This window comes from Macrobrachium nipponense, chromosome 7 (genome assembly GCF_015104395.2).
Source record: "Macrobrachium nipponense isolate FS-2020 chromosome 7, ASM1510439v2, whole genome shotgun sequence".
NCBI classification, from domain to species: domain Eukaryota; kingdom Metazoa; phylum Arthropoda; class Malacostraca; order Decapoda; family Palaemonidae; genus Macrobrachium; species Macrobrachium nipponense.
In genome coordinates, this window is record NC_061109.1 from 39,237,838 (window position 1) to 39,251,360 (window position 13,523).

Here is a 13,523-nt window from a genome sequence, read left to right on the forward strand (position 1 = left end):
ATATACCAAAATGTAAGTGTCTGGCATCTTGCAATAGAAGAGGGAGAGTTGAAACCAAATCTGTCCAAACAAGAGTATAGAGTTCTAACCCAACTGGAACCAACAAAATGGCCAGTCCCGGTTATGAGTCTTACGACCAAAATCTAACAGACTCCAAAATCCTACTCTGATGCTGATAATCCTTGGCGAGATGCCTCAATGTGTATTTTCTCTCAGGATGGTAAGTATCTTATTAATGAGAGAAAGGCCATGATAGAAGTAGTGCATGTTGAATTTAGGGACAGGGCAGCATTTCCTAATACTGAATGGAGAAACCTCAAATGGAATATATTCTCTTACCTGGCAATTTGGCATTGAGAACTGTAGATGAAACTCTTCATCTGGTAAATGGAAAATGGATTTATACTTCCATTCTGAACAAAAGTCAGGTTGCTCATCATGTACCACCAGCCTTCTGCCCCTTCACATTTAAAATCATAAACCATGTGAATTCACATTTTCAAAATTACATAGTAGCCGGAAAGCATGAACCATTGGCAGAACTAAAACCATTGGTTCAGTTATCCCAGTTCCAAAAAATTCCATCTAAGAATGGGTAATACTTCAACTTCCTTTTGATAGGAAAAAGCTCCCCTTAGATATTGCAGTTCAGCAATTGGTACCCCAATGAGAAAGATTTCAGAGGGGACATCAGGATCAAAGTTTCATGCTAGGATCCTCCACCTTAGTGTCTTATGCACTACCTCATTGTTAAAAGTAGCCACAAAAAGGCTTCCACAAGAATCTAGGATGATTTTTGCTGTTGTGGTTAAAAGCCTCATGAGAACTTTAGGGGAAGCTCTATATGACTTTTTAGACTGGCGCATAAAATCACGAATGGAGGTACTAGAAAACTCCAAGTTGCTTCCCAGTGTGACTGCCTTATTACAGTCTAATGCCTTCTGTTGAGACCTGTTTGAGAAGTCTATTGTAACTCCAAGTAAAAGTGCAAGCACGTCAACAAAATTGCACAGTGTATGCTCTACTGGGAAAAGAATTCAGGAAATAAAAAATCAGAAATTTCCCTTTACCCAATCCAAAAAAGGCACACTTTGATAAAAAATCATATAGGCCTTCATTCACTTCAGAGCTCTCCTCATACACAGGTAGGTAGTCAAAAGGGACAGCCCCCTCAAAAGGGACAACAACCTGCTCAGCAAAAAGGGTATCCTTTTTACAAGGTCCAAAAAACAGGTTATAAAGGAAAAGGAAAGGCAACATGTGGAATGCCCATTAAAGGAAAAGGTAGAGGAAAGGGGGGATCCCAATAGGAATTGTTTGGTCGGGGATCGCCTCTAGAAATATCACAAGGAATAGAAATCTTCTCCTTGGGGACACAACATTATTCTCAACGGTCTCCGGTGGAAATTTGGTCTCCCCCCACCCCCAACCTAGAAAGGTTCTTTCAAAAACCGGACCCCTCTATGAAAGAATACGTACAGAAGGCCCTCTTAAAAGGAGCCATAGAGAAACATTCTAACATTTGTCACCAAGTATGTCTCTTCAGCGTTCCTAAAAATGATTCTTCAGAACGAAGGGTGATCCTCAACCTGTCGACGTTGAACAAACACATTGTTTGCCAGTTTCAAATGACTACCATAGCCCAAGTACGTTCTGTCATTCCAAAAGGGACCTGGACTATTTCTATAGATTTGAAAGATGCAAATGGGCACGTCCCTATTGCTGTTCCCTTCCACCCCTTCCTAGGGTTCTGGATAGGAAAAAATACGTACAGATTCAAGGTCATGCCTTTCAAGCTAAACATTGCCCCAAGAATCTATACAAAATTAGTGACAGTAGTTATATGAGAACTCAGGAAAGAAGGAATACATCTGATAGCTTATTTAAGACTGGTTAGTCTGGGGAACCACAAGAAAAGAGTGCTTGAAAAACTTAGAAACAGTAGTCAACAGACTCCACTTAAAAGGCTTTATAATAAATTTTAAAAAATCCTGCATCACACCCAGCAGACAGTTTCAGTGGCTGGGAATGTGTTGGGACACTGTTCATGGCCTTTTGTATCTTCCCCTCAAAACACAGGACAGAATAAGGAAAAACCTCAAAAGGTTCCTGACACAGCCCAATGCTTCCAGATGGCAATTAGATCATATGATGGGTCTGTTCCAGTTTGCATCTATAACAGATCCTCAGACTGCAACTGAAAAACGTAAAAAAATTTGGGATGTCACATGCAAGAAAAAGGATGCGAGACAAATCTCACAAAATGCATCAGAAACTTGGGGAAATACTTCGGCCATGGACCCAGAAGGAATCTTTTGCAAAACAAGTCACCCTGACTCCTCCATATGCAAAAGTAACAATACACACAGATGCCTCATTGACAGGTTGGGGAGGACATTGGGAGGATCATCAGTTGGTGGGGTGGTCAGCTACCCTAAAGAATTGTCATATCAATTTCCTAGAGCTGAGTGATGGTTGTCTTTCTGTCTCTAAAGAAACTCAAACCTCCAGAAGAGAGACACATTCTGTTGGTCCTAGACAACACGACTGCAATGTCTTGCATCAACAAATTGGGATCACGCTCACCCCCTCTCAATATGCTAATGTTAGCCATCCTTCGGATGGCACAGGTAAAGAAGTGGTATTTCTCTGCAATTCATCTTACAGGGTCTCTCAATGTAATAGCAGACAGCCCCAACAGTGGTCATTAGACAACCGCTCCTTTCAAATAATAAACAACCTACTTCCACAACCGGAAGTGGACTTGTTTGCCACATACGAGAATCATAAACTCCCAGTATGTGTGTCCCAGAATTTGGACAGTCAAGCAATAGCAAGAGATGCCTTTCTACAGGACTGGAACAGCTGGAAGACGATATATCTTATTCTTCCATTGTCCCAGATTTTGAAGGTTTTGAACAAGCTTCTAACCTTCAAAGGAACAGCTTACATAATAGCCCCCAATTGGCCAAACAGGCATTGGTTCCTATTACTTCAACAACGGAAGAAGAGGTCAGTTCCATTACTGTCCGCTGTACTATCCCAGAAAATAGGATGGAAAGTCGTTTACACATGCTCCTTTCTAAGCCGAGACCTTCACGTGTGGATTTTTAAAATATAATCTGCCGTGAAAATTACTTGCCCAATATTGCTAGGTGTTGTATATTACTTTAGTTTAGTTTAACTTATAATCAACTCCATTTTCTGTTATTGTAGTGACATCTTCATTACGTCATACCTACGGCCGTTAGGCCGCTGAATTTTAAAAGAGTGTTTGTCTCAGCCAAATAGAGAATACATCTCTTATTAAGCACTCGTCTTTTCCTAACTCCTTTGTAAGGGATACATATCAAATTGAAGTCCTACATTCATCCTTACAGAGAATAACTGAAATACAATACAATGGTACAATAAATTTATTAAACATGGCTACACAGTGTCCAGCATTCAATTCTAGCTTAGAAACTGTAGTGGAGTTTCTTGAATGATTCACAGTTCAATCTGCTGATTTGTTTCAGCAAGCTGGAGATGATAGTACTAAGAAGGTTAATATTTTGGTAAAATCTCTTCCTGTAAATGTCGTTACTGATGTCCCATGGAGACTTAAACCACTGAAACTGTCAGACGCCACATGCGAAAAAGTGTGTGATAGGTGCAATAGTACAATTCCTGAATAAGAAACAACTTCCTGATGAATCTATTGAAAACTATGCCCGTGCATTAAATGACATGTGTTCAAATTGCAATTATAAGGATTGTTGTCAGGATAGGTCTCTGCGAGATGCATTTGTGAGTGGCTTAAGGTCTGCAAGTATTCTGAGTGGTTTGTTAAAAGATTGTGAAAACAAGTCATTTAACGAGTGTGTTGAGAAGGCGAAACTGCTGGCAACATTTTCTGCTGATGCTCAGGATATAAAGCCAGACTGCAGTCATCAGACAAGCTATTAAGTTACTGAACATAGGCCTAAAGGTATTTAAAAGGTTCCTACTTCATAATTGGTTGCATAAGGTGTGGTCAGCAAGCAAAACATTTTGCTAATGATTGTTTTGCCACGAAATTGAAATGTAGTAAATGCCCGAAAACTGGACACCTTGCTAGGTGTTGCAAATCCATTGCAAAGTCATCGCATGCGGTCTCTGAAGCAACTCCAAGGGATGCGGCAATGACCCAGGGAGATGTGTCAATGCAGCATAAGGGGATGGCGTGCTGTGACCAGACGGATGTTAGTGATGCAGAAGACAGCTGTGAATGCTCTCAATGAAGGGTAAATTCTTCTTTAGAATAAACTCCACTGTGCCTATGTCTGATTCACCATATGTGTTGAGCTGCTTTATTAACAATCAGAAAGTCGATTTTGAAATTGATAGTGGAAGTCATGTTTCTACAATATGTCAAAGTGATGCAGCCAGAGCAGGTGTGGTTATTTCTCCAACAAAACATCGTGTTCGTGGATACAGTGGAAATGCTAAAAAGTTATGTGGAGAAACTTATGTAAATGTGACTTATGGTCACAAAATGTTGAAACAAAAATTCTTAATTGTAAATTCCAGTAATGTTAATCTGGTAGGTAGGGATTTATGTCAAAAGATGGATATTAAATTTGTGTTACCTGATATTATGTAACATTCTGATAGGGTAAATAATGTAAATGTGAGTAAATATGATAACGTCAGGAGTAGAATTTTGTCTAAGATTAAAACATATCAAGGTGATGAATTTCAGTCTGATGTCAAGCATACTGTCTCTTTTAATGTCATATCTGATGCAAGGCCAATTTTTGCAAGAGCTCGACCTGTTCCATTGCATTTACAAAGTAAGGTAAAAGAAGAGCTTGACAGCTTAACTACTAGTAGTAAAATATCTAAGGTATATTCCAGCGATTGGGCTTCATCCACAGTTAATGTTATGAAGGATGAGAATAACATTCGAATATGTGGTGATTTTTCGGTTACAGTGAATAAATTCCTCGATCCAGTGCAGACTTCATTACCCTCCATTGATGAGGTCATTGCACAAGTTGGCTCTGCAACAGTTTTCTCTAAAATTGATTTGGCACATGCATTTTTACAGTTGCCGTTAGATGAAGAATCTAAGAAATATACAACAATTAATACTTGTGAAGGGTTGTATCGATACAATTACCTCCCATTTGGCTTATGGGCTAGTCCCGGTATATTCCATTCATTTATGTTACAGTTATTGAATGAGATTCATGATGTGATTATTTACCAGGATGATCTACTCATTTTGTCTCCTAATGTTGATGAGCATACTGTTACCTTGAGGTGAGTATTAAATACTCTTCAGGACGCTGGTATCAAGTTAATACCAATAAATGTTCCATTTTTACAGATGAGGTGCATTATTTAGGGCATATATTAAATAGTAATGGGGTGCATACTGACCCTGGAAAAGTTTGTTCCGTTGTTGATGCCCCTGCTCTCAAGGACTTGAAGCAATTGCAATCATTCTTGGGACTTTGTAACTATTATAAACGGCTTATTCCTAAATTCATTGACGAGTTTGCCTCATTGTATAAATTATTGCGTAAAAATGCAAGATTTGTATGGAATCAAGAACAACAGAAGTGCTTGGATACTGTTAAGTTATTGTTCACATCTCACAGGGATCTACAGTTGTATAATCCAGGTTATGAAACTGTTGGAAAGAGACAGTTCAGGATATGGGATTGCTCCTGCACTGATGCAATGTAAAGATATGTACTCTCAGTGGCTGCCTGTAAAATTTGCGTCCCGAAAGAGAAGTATTGTCTGTGGTGTTTGGGTGTGAAAAATTCAGAGAATTTCTTCTTGTTCTCCCATACAGCTGGAGTACCTTTCACATGTTCTGCTAGGTTACAGCGTTGGTATGTAAGACTAGCTCAGTTCAATTATTGTTTTGAATATTCAAAAGGCACAGATAATGTCAACAGTGATTGTTTAAGTAGACTGCCTCTACCTGAATATGGTCACAATTGTGAGCCATGTGAACTAATCTTTACTGTGAATTCCCTCTCGGATATGAATATAACCTGTGTTGAAATTCAAAAGGACAGATAAGGATGGAGGTTTATCTGAATTGAAACATTGTATAAAATACAGAGTTGCTATCAATGTTAAATCTAACTTATAGCTATATAAGAAAGTTCTGAAGGATATGTCTATTATGAAAGGCTGCATTCTGTATCAGAATCGTGTTTTAATTCTTCATTCTTTACGCCCAATGGTATTAGAGAAATTTCATGTAGGGCATCGAGGGATATGTAGTATGAAATCTTTGGTGCGCTCTCTTATCTGGTACCCTAACACTGATCATGATGTTGAAAGGCCGGTTAAAAATTGTGAGTTGTGTCAGACTGTTCAAGCAAGACCAAGTAAGAATCAACGTGTAATATGGCCTACTCCACCGAGGCCTTGGTCTCGTGTTCACATAGACCATTTTTTCTATGAATCTCATACATGTCATATTGCTGTAGATGCACTAGTAAGTATATGGAAGTGGAAATAGTGCACAGTACGAGTGCAAATGAAACAATTGACGCCCTGCGTTTGGTGTTTTCACGTAATGGGTTGTGTGACACTCGTATCAGATAATGCTTCGTGTTTCACTAATAATAAATTTAAACAGTTTCTGGAGAATAATGGTATTATTCATATAACTCCTTCCTATTCACCATAAAGTAAGGGTCAAGCAGAGAGGGGGGTAATGGTTGTAAAAGATATGCTTAAGAAATATCAAAGTGATGAAGCTTTCAAAACACGCTTAGCTCAAGTTTTATTCCATTATCGTATTGTTCTTCATTCTGTTACTAACATTCCCCCATCAGTGTCCTTGAATAATAGACAGTTTGTATCGGTCAAAGATAGAATAAACCCTAAATATGTTGCTAATAAACCTTCTTGTGAATTCAAACAAATAAATCCATTTTAGATAGGTGATAAAGTTATGGCACTTAACTTGAGAGATGGTCCAAAATGGTTCCATGGCACAATTGTTCAGTATTAGGAGTAAGTGTGTATAATGTTCATGTTCAGGAATTAGATGTCATATGGAAACGACACTGTAATCAACTATTGTCAACTATAACAAAAGAAAAGCATCAATAATGAGTCCAGTTGTTTATCATCCTATAATGAATTACCTTCTCATCAACCAATAATACAACCTTATATTTCTGTTGGATCCCCTTTCAATGTTTTGCCTCGGAATAACATAAGTGTGCCGACTATTAGGGTCTCTAGTGATATTCCCATAGCAGATGTGCTCCTATCAGGCGCTCAGCTAGAAATAGAAAACCTGTGATACGTTATGGTTATGATGAATATTAGAGATGTTATGGTGTGTGCTCATTGTAAATGATTGCCAAGGTTATTCCTCCATTATAATATTGTTTTATTTTGTGTTTTCAGTTAGAGAGGAGCAAATGTTGTATATTACTTTAGTTTAGTTTAACTTATAATCAACTCCATTTTCTGTTATTGTAGTGACATGTTCATTACGTCATACCTACGGCCGTCAGGCCGCTGAATTTTAAAACAGTGTCTGTCTCAGCTATATAGAGAATACATCTCTTCAAGCACTCGTCTTTCCCTAACTCCTTTGTAATGGATACATAGCAAATTGAAGTCCTGCATTCATCCTTACAGAGAACAACTGAAATACTTAAGAAGTTGAAGATATTTCACTAGGTAACCTTGTGCAAAAACTACGGACATCTATCCGGCAATACCAGTCCGTATGGAGAATATAGTTAGATTGTATCCAGAATGAGAGCCCAATCGAGATTTATATAGAAACACGAATGAATTTTCTTATACACCTCTTTGAAGACAAACATCTTGCAGTTACAACAATTATAGCATACAAGGCTGCATTAACAGAACCCTTGCTTTATGGATTCAGGATTGATTCCAACATAGAAGCTGTCACTTCTCTTCTGCGGTCTTTTTCTCTCCAAAGACCTGCTCCCGAAAGACTTCCAATTACTTGGTCCCTGAATAGGGTACTCAAACTTTTATGTACTCCTCAATTCAACACACCTGACATAACTACCACTTGCATGCTTTCAAAAAGCGATCTTCCTGGTAGCATTAGCATCAGGAGCCCGTATTAGTGAATTTGGCTCTCTGATAACCAATTATTGTTGTCCCTTGGGCTATCATTCTTGGGCAAGATTGAGAATACTTTAAAGAGGAAAATTAATCTATTCTTATAAGAAAAATCAGTTTAGCTTGCAAAACATTATGCCAGTTCAGGCACTTAAGTTTTATCTAGAGATCACAGCAAATGTTTCAGAAGGTCCAATTTTCCTACATCCTAGCACGAACAAACCACTCTCTCTACAAGGGTTAAGAATAACTTTAGTGTCCATCATTAAAAAGGCTAACCCACATTCCTTTCCTAGATCACATGATATTACGAAAGTAAGTACATCATAGGCCTTCTTCAGAAATGTATCATTCGAAGAGGTCTCTGAATGTACTGGGTGGTCATCAGAGTCAGTATTCTTAAAACACTACTGTCATGAGCTAGGACAAATTAGGTAAGTCACCAAAAAACTTTAAACAAAAAGTATATCCTATTCATTAGTTTCGTTATCTTTTTTACTGAAACTAGAGGCTTGACATTGGACCTGATATGATTTAGTTTTAAACTTTGAAATATTTGGGATGAAAATTTTGTGAGTTTAAGTTTTTTGTCACCGGTCAATTTCTTTGCAATGCTCCTTTGAGGACGAAACAGCAACTATGCTAGCAAAAAAACCGGTTTTGACGTAGGAAAAACCTATTTTTGGTAATTGCTGTTGAGTCCTCAAAACCCTCCCATTTCCTTGATGAAAAACCATGGGATTTTGGTAAAAGGTTCATCCTGCGTTGACCAACAGGGTAATGGATCTTGGTCTTTTAACCGGTCTGATCATAAAACAAGATGGCCGATGCGCATGCACAATAGTCACTTCTACAGTTTTGAGTCCAGTTATACTCTATCACTTGTCATAGTGTTTATCATTAAGGCATAATACCCGGCTACAAGACCAGGCCAAAAGATATTTCTTTGATATTAGTCTGACCACTATGGGGCACTGGCACACACCAAGGAGGGTAAATCCTTGAGGACTCAAACAGCGGGCTACAAGAAGTAGGTTTGCCAACGTCAAAATCTGTTTTTTTCTATAAATACTAAATTCACAATTAAAAGGTTTCCTTTTAATATAAATGTCCAAAAAAGGTAAACAATCATCTTTCTCTAACTCAATAGAAGGGACATGATCATTTACTTGAGCCAATATGTTAATTACATCCAAAATCTTTGGGTAAGATGTCTAAAATATCATCAACAATAATGGTACCAAGTTACAAGAAAATGGAAAATCTTGGGGATGTATAGGTATTCAAAAATTTCCATATAAAAATTTGAAAGAACAGGCGAAAGTGGGTTAGCCATTGCCATACCAAAAGAATGATTAAGATTATACATATGTGATTGTTAATTTATTTTCATTAGGGAATATTGTAAACTTTTGGTATGCCAATGGGAAACCCACTTTTGCCTGTTCTATCAAATTTATATATGGAATATTTTGAACACCTGTACATCCCCAAAATTTTCCATTTTCCTTTAACATTTGTGGACACACGTAAAAGAAATATCCACAAATTACTATATTTTTCATATCAATTTCAGGATTAAATGTACTTTTTATGATAAAACTATTAAAACAGGTTATAAGCATTTCCAATTTGTTTTTCTTGACTTGAACTAACAAAATTGGCCGTTTTAAGCGTTTATATTTTAGGGGTTCTAAGTATTTGTGGATTCTAGCTATTCGTGTGTGTGTGTGTGTATGTATGTATGTGTGTGTGTGTCTGGAACGCATCCTATATGAATACAGGGGTCCCCTTAATAACGTGAAAAACATGCTTATAAAAAGTAGCCCCCAAAAGACAGGAATATTGTACACAAAATTCCAAGTATGGATTGTGATTTATTTTACTTAGTGGGACAGACCAGTAAAGAACTGAACACCAGATTAAAACAACACAAATACTCAGTAACAACAGGTTAGGCTAATAATGCTATATCTTTACATTTAAGTGAAAAGTCCCACAGAATACATTGGACGCAAAACCAAATATTGCCACGACGTAACGAAATTATTTCAAGGAACTTGGTAGAATCTATTTTGATTCAGTTAACCAGGGTGAATAATTTTAATGTAGGTCAAAATTATTTTTTTCTCTTGACCGGCAATACAACAGATGTTCCAGAAGGAATTGAAAGATAGAATAAAGAGGATTATTACCAAAAAGTAGATTTCGATTTTAATCTGTGGACCATACTGTGACCTTGCGACCTTATTGTATTCCTTGTGACTTGTACCCACCACATATATATATATATATATATATATTATATATATATATATATATATATATATATATATATACATATATACTGTATATATATACGTATATGTATATATATGACATTGTACCCACCATCACCATATATATATATATATATATATATATATATATATATATATATATATATATATATATATATAATGTGTTTAGCATGGTTATAGTAACCATGCTAAACAAATTAAGATGTCAACATTATGTATCTCAGAGCTCTTAGAATTTGTAGTCGTGAACTTTTAGATGAGTTTAAAATAGATAAAAACAGGGAAATTCATTATGTTACCTCCATATTTTATGGAACTTTGTCAAAATAAAGCAAATAAAGACATATTACAATCCAACAGTATTAACAAAAAACTTAAGAATATTCTCTGTTTACCATTTCATCCTAATTTCAGTACTGCTGTACCCATTTTTAAAAACTAGTAATATTTACTTTGTATTTGAATATAATAATTTTGAGAAATAAACTAATAAAAAAAAGCCTACCAATTACAAACAATACTGATGCTCACAGCACAAACATGATATTTCAAGAGGCTAAACGAATAATGACATTGTGAATCATTGGCTTAAGACAGGAACTGCCATTAAACTAGAATAAGGCATCAATAATCCACAGCGTCAATGATCAAAGGCAAAAGGAATTCTGTTTTTGAGTCCATTTTCATTGAAGCCACATCAACGAGGAAATATAAATCTGCGGCCTGGATTACCTCTTGATTCTCTTTTCATGTCTTTTTTGCTTAAGGAACACTGTAAACCACCCCACCCCCACCTCCCTTTGTGTAAATAAGTCTTCTCAATCTCTCCTGGATCCAGTGTGAACTTGAGAATGTAGAAATAAACAAAGAAAGTACTTATTCAAAGACCCAGTTTCACTCACTGTCTACCGTGGATTTAAGGATTATATATATATAGTATATATATATATATATATATATATATATATATATATATGCATATATATGAAGATATATATATATATATATATATATATATATATATATATATATATATATATATATATATATATATATATATATATATATATATATATATATACAATTGTATATATACACGCAGTCCCTGGTTATCTGCAGGGATTTCCGTCCGTTACACACACACATGCACACACACACACACACACACATATATATATATATATATATATATATATATATATATATATATATATATATATATATATGTATAATGTTATAAACTGCTCGTCCCTCAGTATACAAGTGGGGATGTGACCTTCTGGAAACCCTAAAATGGCCTTGTAAGGCGGGACGATGTTTATATACAACCAAAAATCTACAGCTGAAGGCCGTATTACTGAAAGAAGCTTTTATGTGTAAAATCTGTATCATAAATGTATTATTTTATATTTGTACATGCATAAATATGATACAAAAGTAATTTTAGCACCTTCAGTTACAGCAAAACCCTGTTTTCGAAGAGGAAGGATACCATACGCCCCACAAAAAGCTAAAATCTGCAAATACTTGAAACCTCAAAAAATGCTAGTTGATAGTTAGTATAACACACACAAAATTAAAATTCTTATACCAGAGTATTTAAAAAGCGTCATCACAAAAAAAAAAAGTCCATTTAGTCACGAAAATGATACGAATGAAAATAAAGTAATTTGTGTAATATTTCCCTCAGTTAAAATATAGCGAATTGGTAAATTTTCTGCGAATAATGGGTACATACGGTATTTAAAAATACACGAATAGGTAAGTCTGCGAATCGAAGTCCACAATATGCGGTGTTTACTGTAGTGCACTTTTATAAGTTGTGATACTCACTCATAAAGTTGCTGCACTTTTCAAAGATAATATCCTGTCCGAAAAACTTTTTTTAATTTCTGAAGTACTAATACTACAATTAGTGTAAGTTTTCATGTTTTTACGTGTAAAATCAGTATATATATATATAATATATATATATATATATATATACGGTATAGTATATATATATATATATAATATATTATATATATTAATATATACATACACACATATATATATATATATTATATATATCTATATATACATATATATATATATATATATATATAAGTATGTATGTATGTATGTATGTATATTTGCATTCTCCAGATACATAAAATGCCCTTTTTGTAATGAAACTAAAAAAAACCAGGTATGAACTTTTTTAGTGGCTTTTTCTTGAGTTTTAACAAACAAAATAGGCCATTTTCAGCATTTTTATAGGGGTTCCAACTATTTTTGGGGAGTCTAACTATTCACCCGGGGGGGGGGGGGGTGGATGTCTGGTACACATCCTCTCCGAATACAGGTGACTACTATGCATATATATATATATATATATATATATATATATATATATATATATATATATATATATATATAGACTTCAGGAGGGTCCATGATACAACATGTTGTTTAAAAAGGCCATGTTTATTAACAGCAAAGAAACGTTTCGCACTACTCAGTGCATCATCAGTCTGTCAAAAGTAAAAGACACAATAAAATACATTATTAACATAAAAAGGAATTCACAAGGTAATTAAAATTTACAAGTTAAAACAATAAAAAGTAAAAGAGCATAAAAAAGTACATAAAAAACAGAAAACAAAAAGAGACTACCAAAAGCACCAACCATTTATATATATATATATATATATATATATATATATATATATATATATATATATATATATATATATATATATATATATATGTATATAAAGGTTTTTTGCCACGAAGGAAAAAAATGAAAAAACGAATAGGACCGAAAGTACTCGGCTAACTCGTTTTTTCATTTTTTTCCTTCGAGGCAAAAAAAACCTTTATTTATACATAGCATCACGTTTTATATACTTTCGTGATCAAGTTCATTCAGTATATATATATATATAATATATATATATGTATATAAGATTATCTAGTATAATATATATATATAATAAATTATATAGACATTACTATATAAATTAATATATATAATATTATGTATATATATATATATATATATTATACTCATATATAATATAGATATACATAAGAACCATACATACACACAGTAGTCACCTGTATTCGCAGAGG

The 13,523-nt window shown here is 34.9% G+C and overlaps 2 protein-coding genes across 2 annotated transcripts in view; one reads left to right on the forward strand and one right to left on the reverse strand.

The window, feature by feature from the left end:
• Nucleotides 1–4,163: 4,163 nt before the first annotated feature.
• Nucleotides 4,164–5,715, forward strand: LOC135217577 (uncharacterized protein K02A2.6-like). Its single transcript, XM_064253542.1, has 4 exons — nucleotides 4,164–4,223; nucleotides 4,346–4,492; nucleotides 4,724–5,286; nucleotides 5,628–5,715. The coding sequence occupies exons 1-4, from the start codon at nucleotides 4,164–4,166 to the stop codon at nucleotides 5,713–5,715; spliced, it is 858 nt and encodes a 285-aa protein (XP_064109612.1).
• A 514-nt stretch (nucleotides 5,716–6,229) lies between these two features.
• The window catches only part of LOC135217578 (uncharacterized), an 18,963-nt gene continuing 11,669 nt past the window's right edge, over nucleotides 6,230–13,523 (reverse strand). The window contains exon 5 of the mRNA XM_064253543.1: nucleotides 6,230–6,356. Within this exon, the coding sequence (XP_064109613.1) occupies nucleotides 6,230–6,356 (127 nt within the window). The remainder of the gene's footprint in view (nucleotides 6,357–13,523) is intronic.

Coding starts and splice junctions, on each gene's coding strand:
- LOC135217577 (XM_064253542.1), top strand. CDS start 4,164: ATGACCCAGGGAGATGTGTCAATGCAGCATAAGGGGATGGCGTGCTGT. Junction 4,224..4,345: donor CGTGCTGTGACCAGACGGAT/GTTAGTGATGCA, acceptor ATTAACAATCAG/AAAGTCGATTTTGAAATTGA. Junction 5,287..5,627: donor GAGCATACTGTTACCTTGAG/GTGAGTATTAAA, acceptor CACATCTCACAG/GGATCTACAGTTGTATAATC.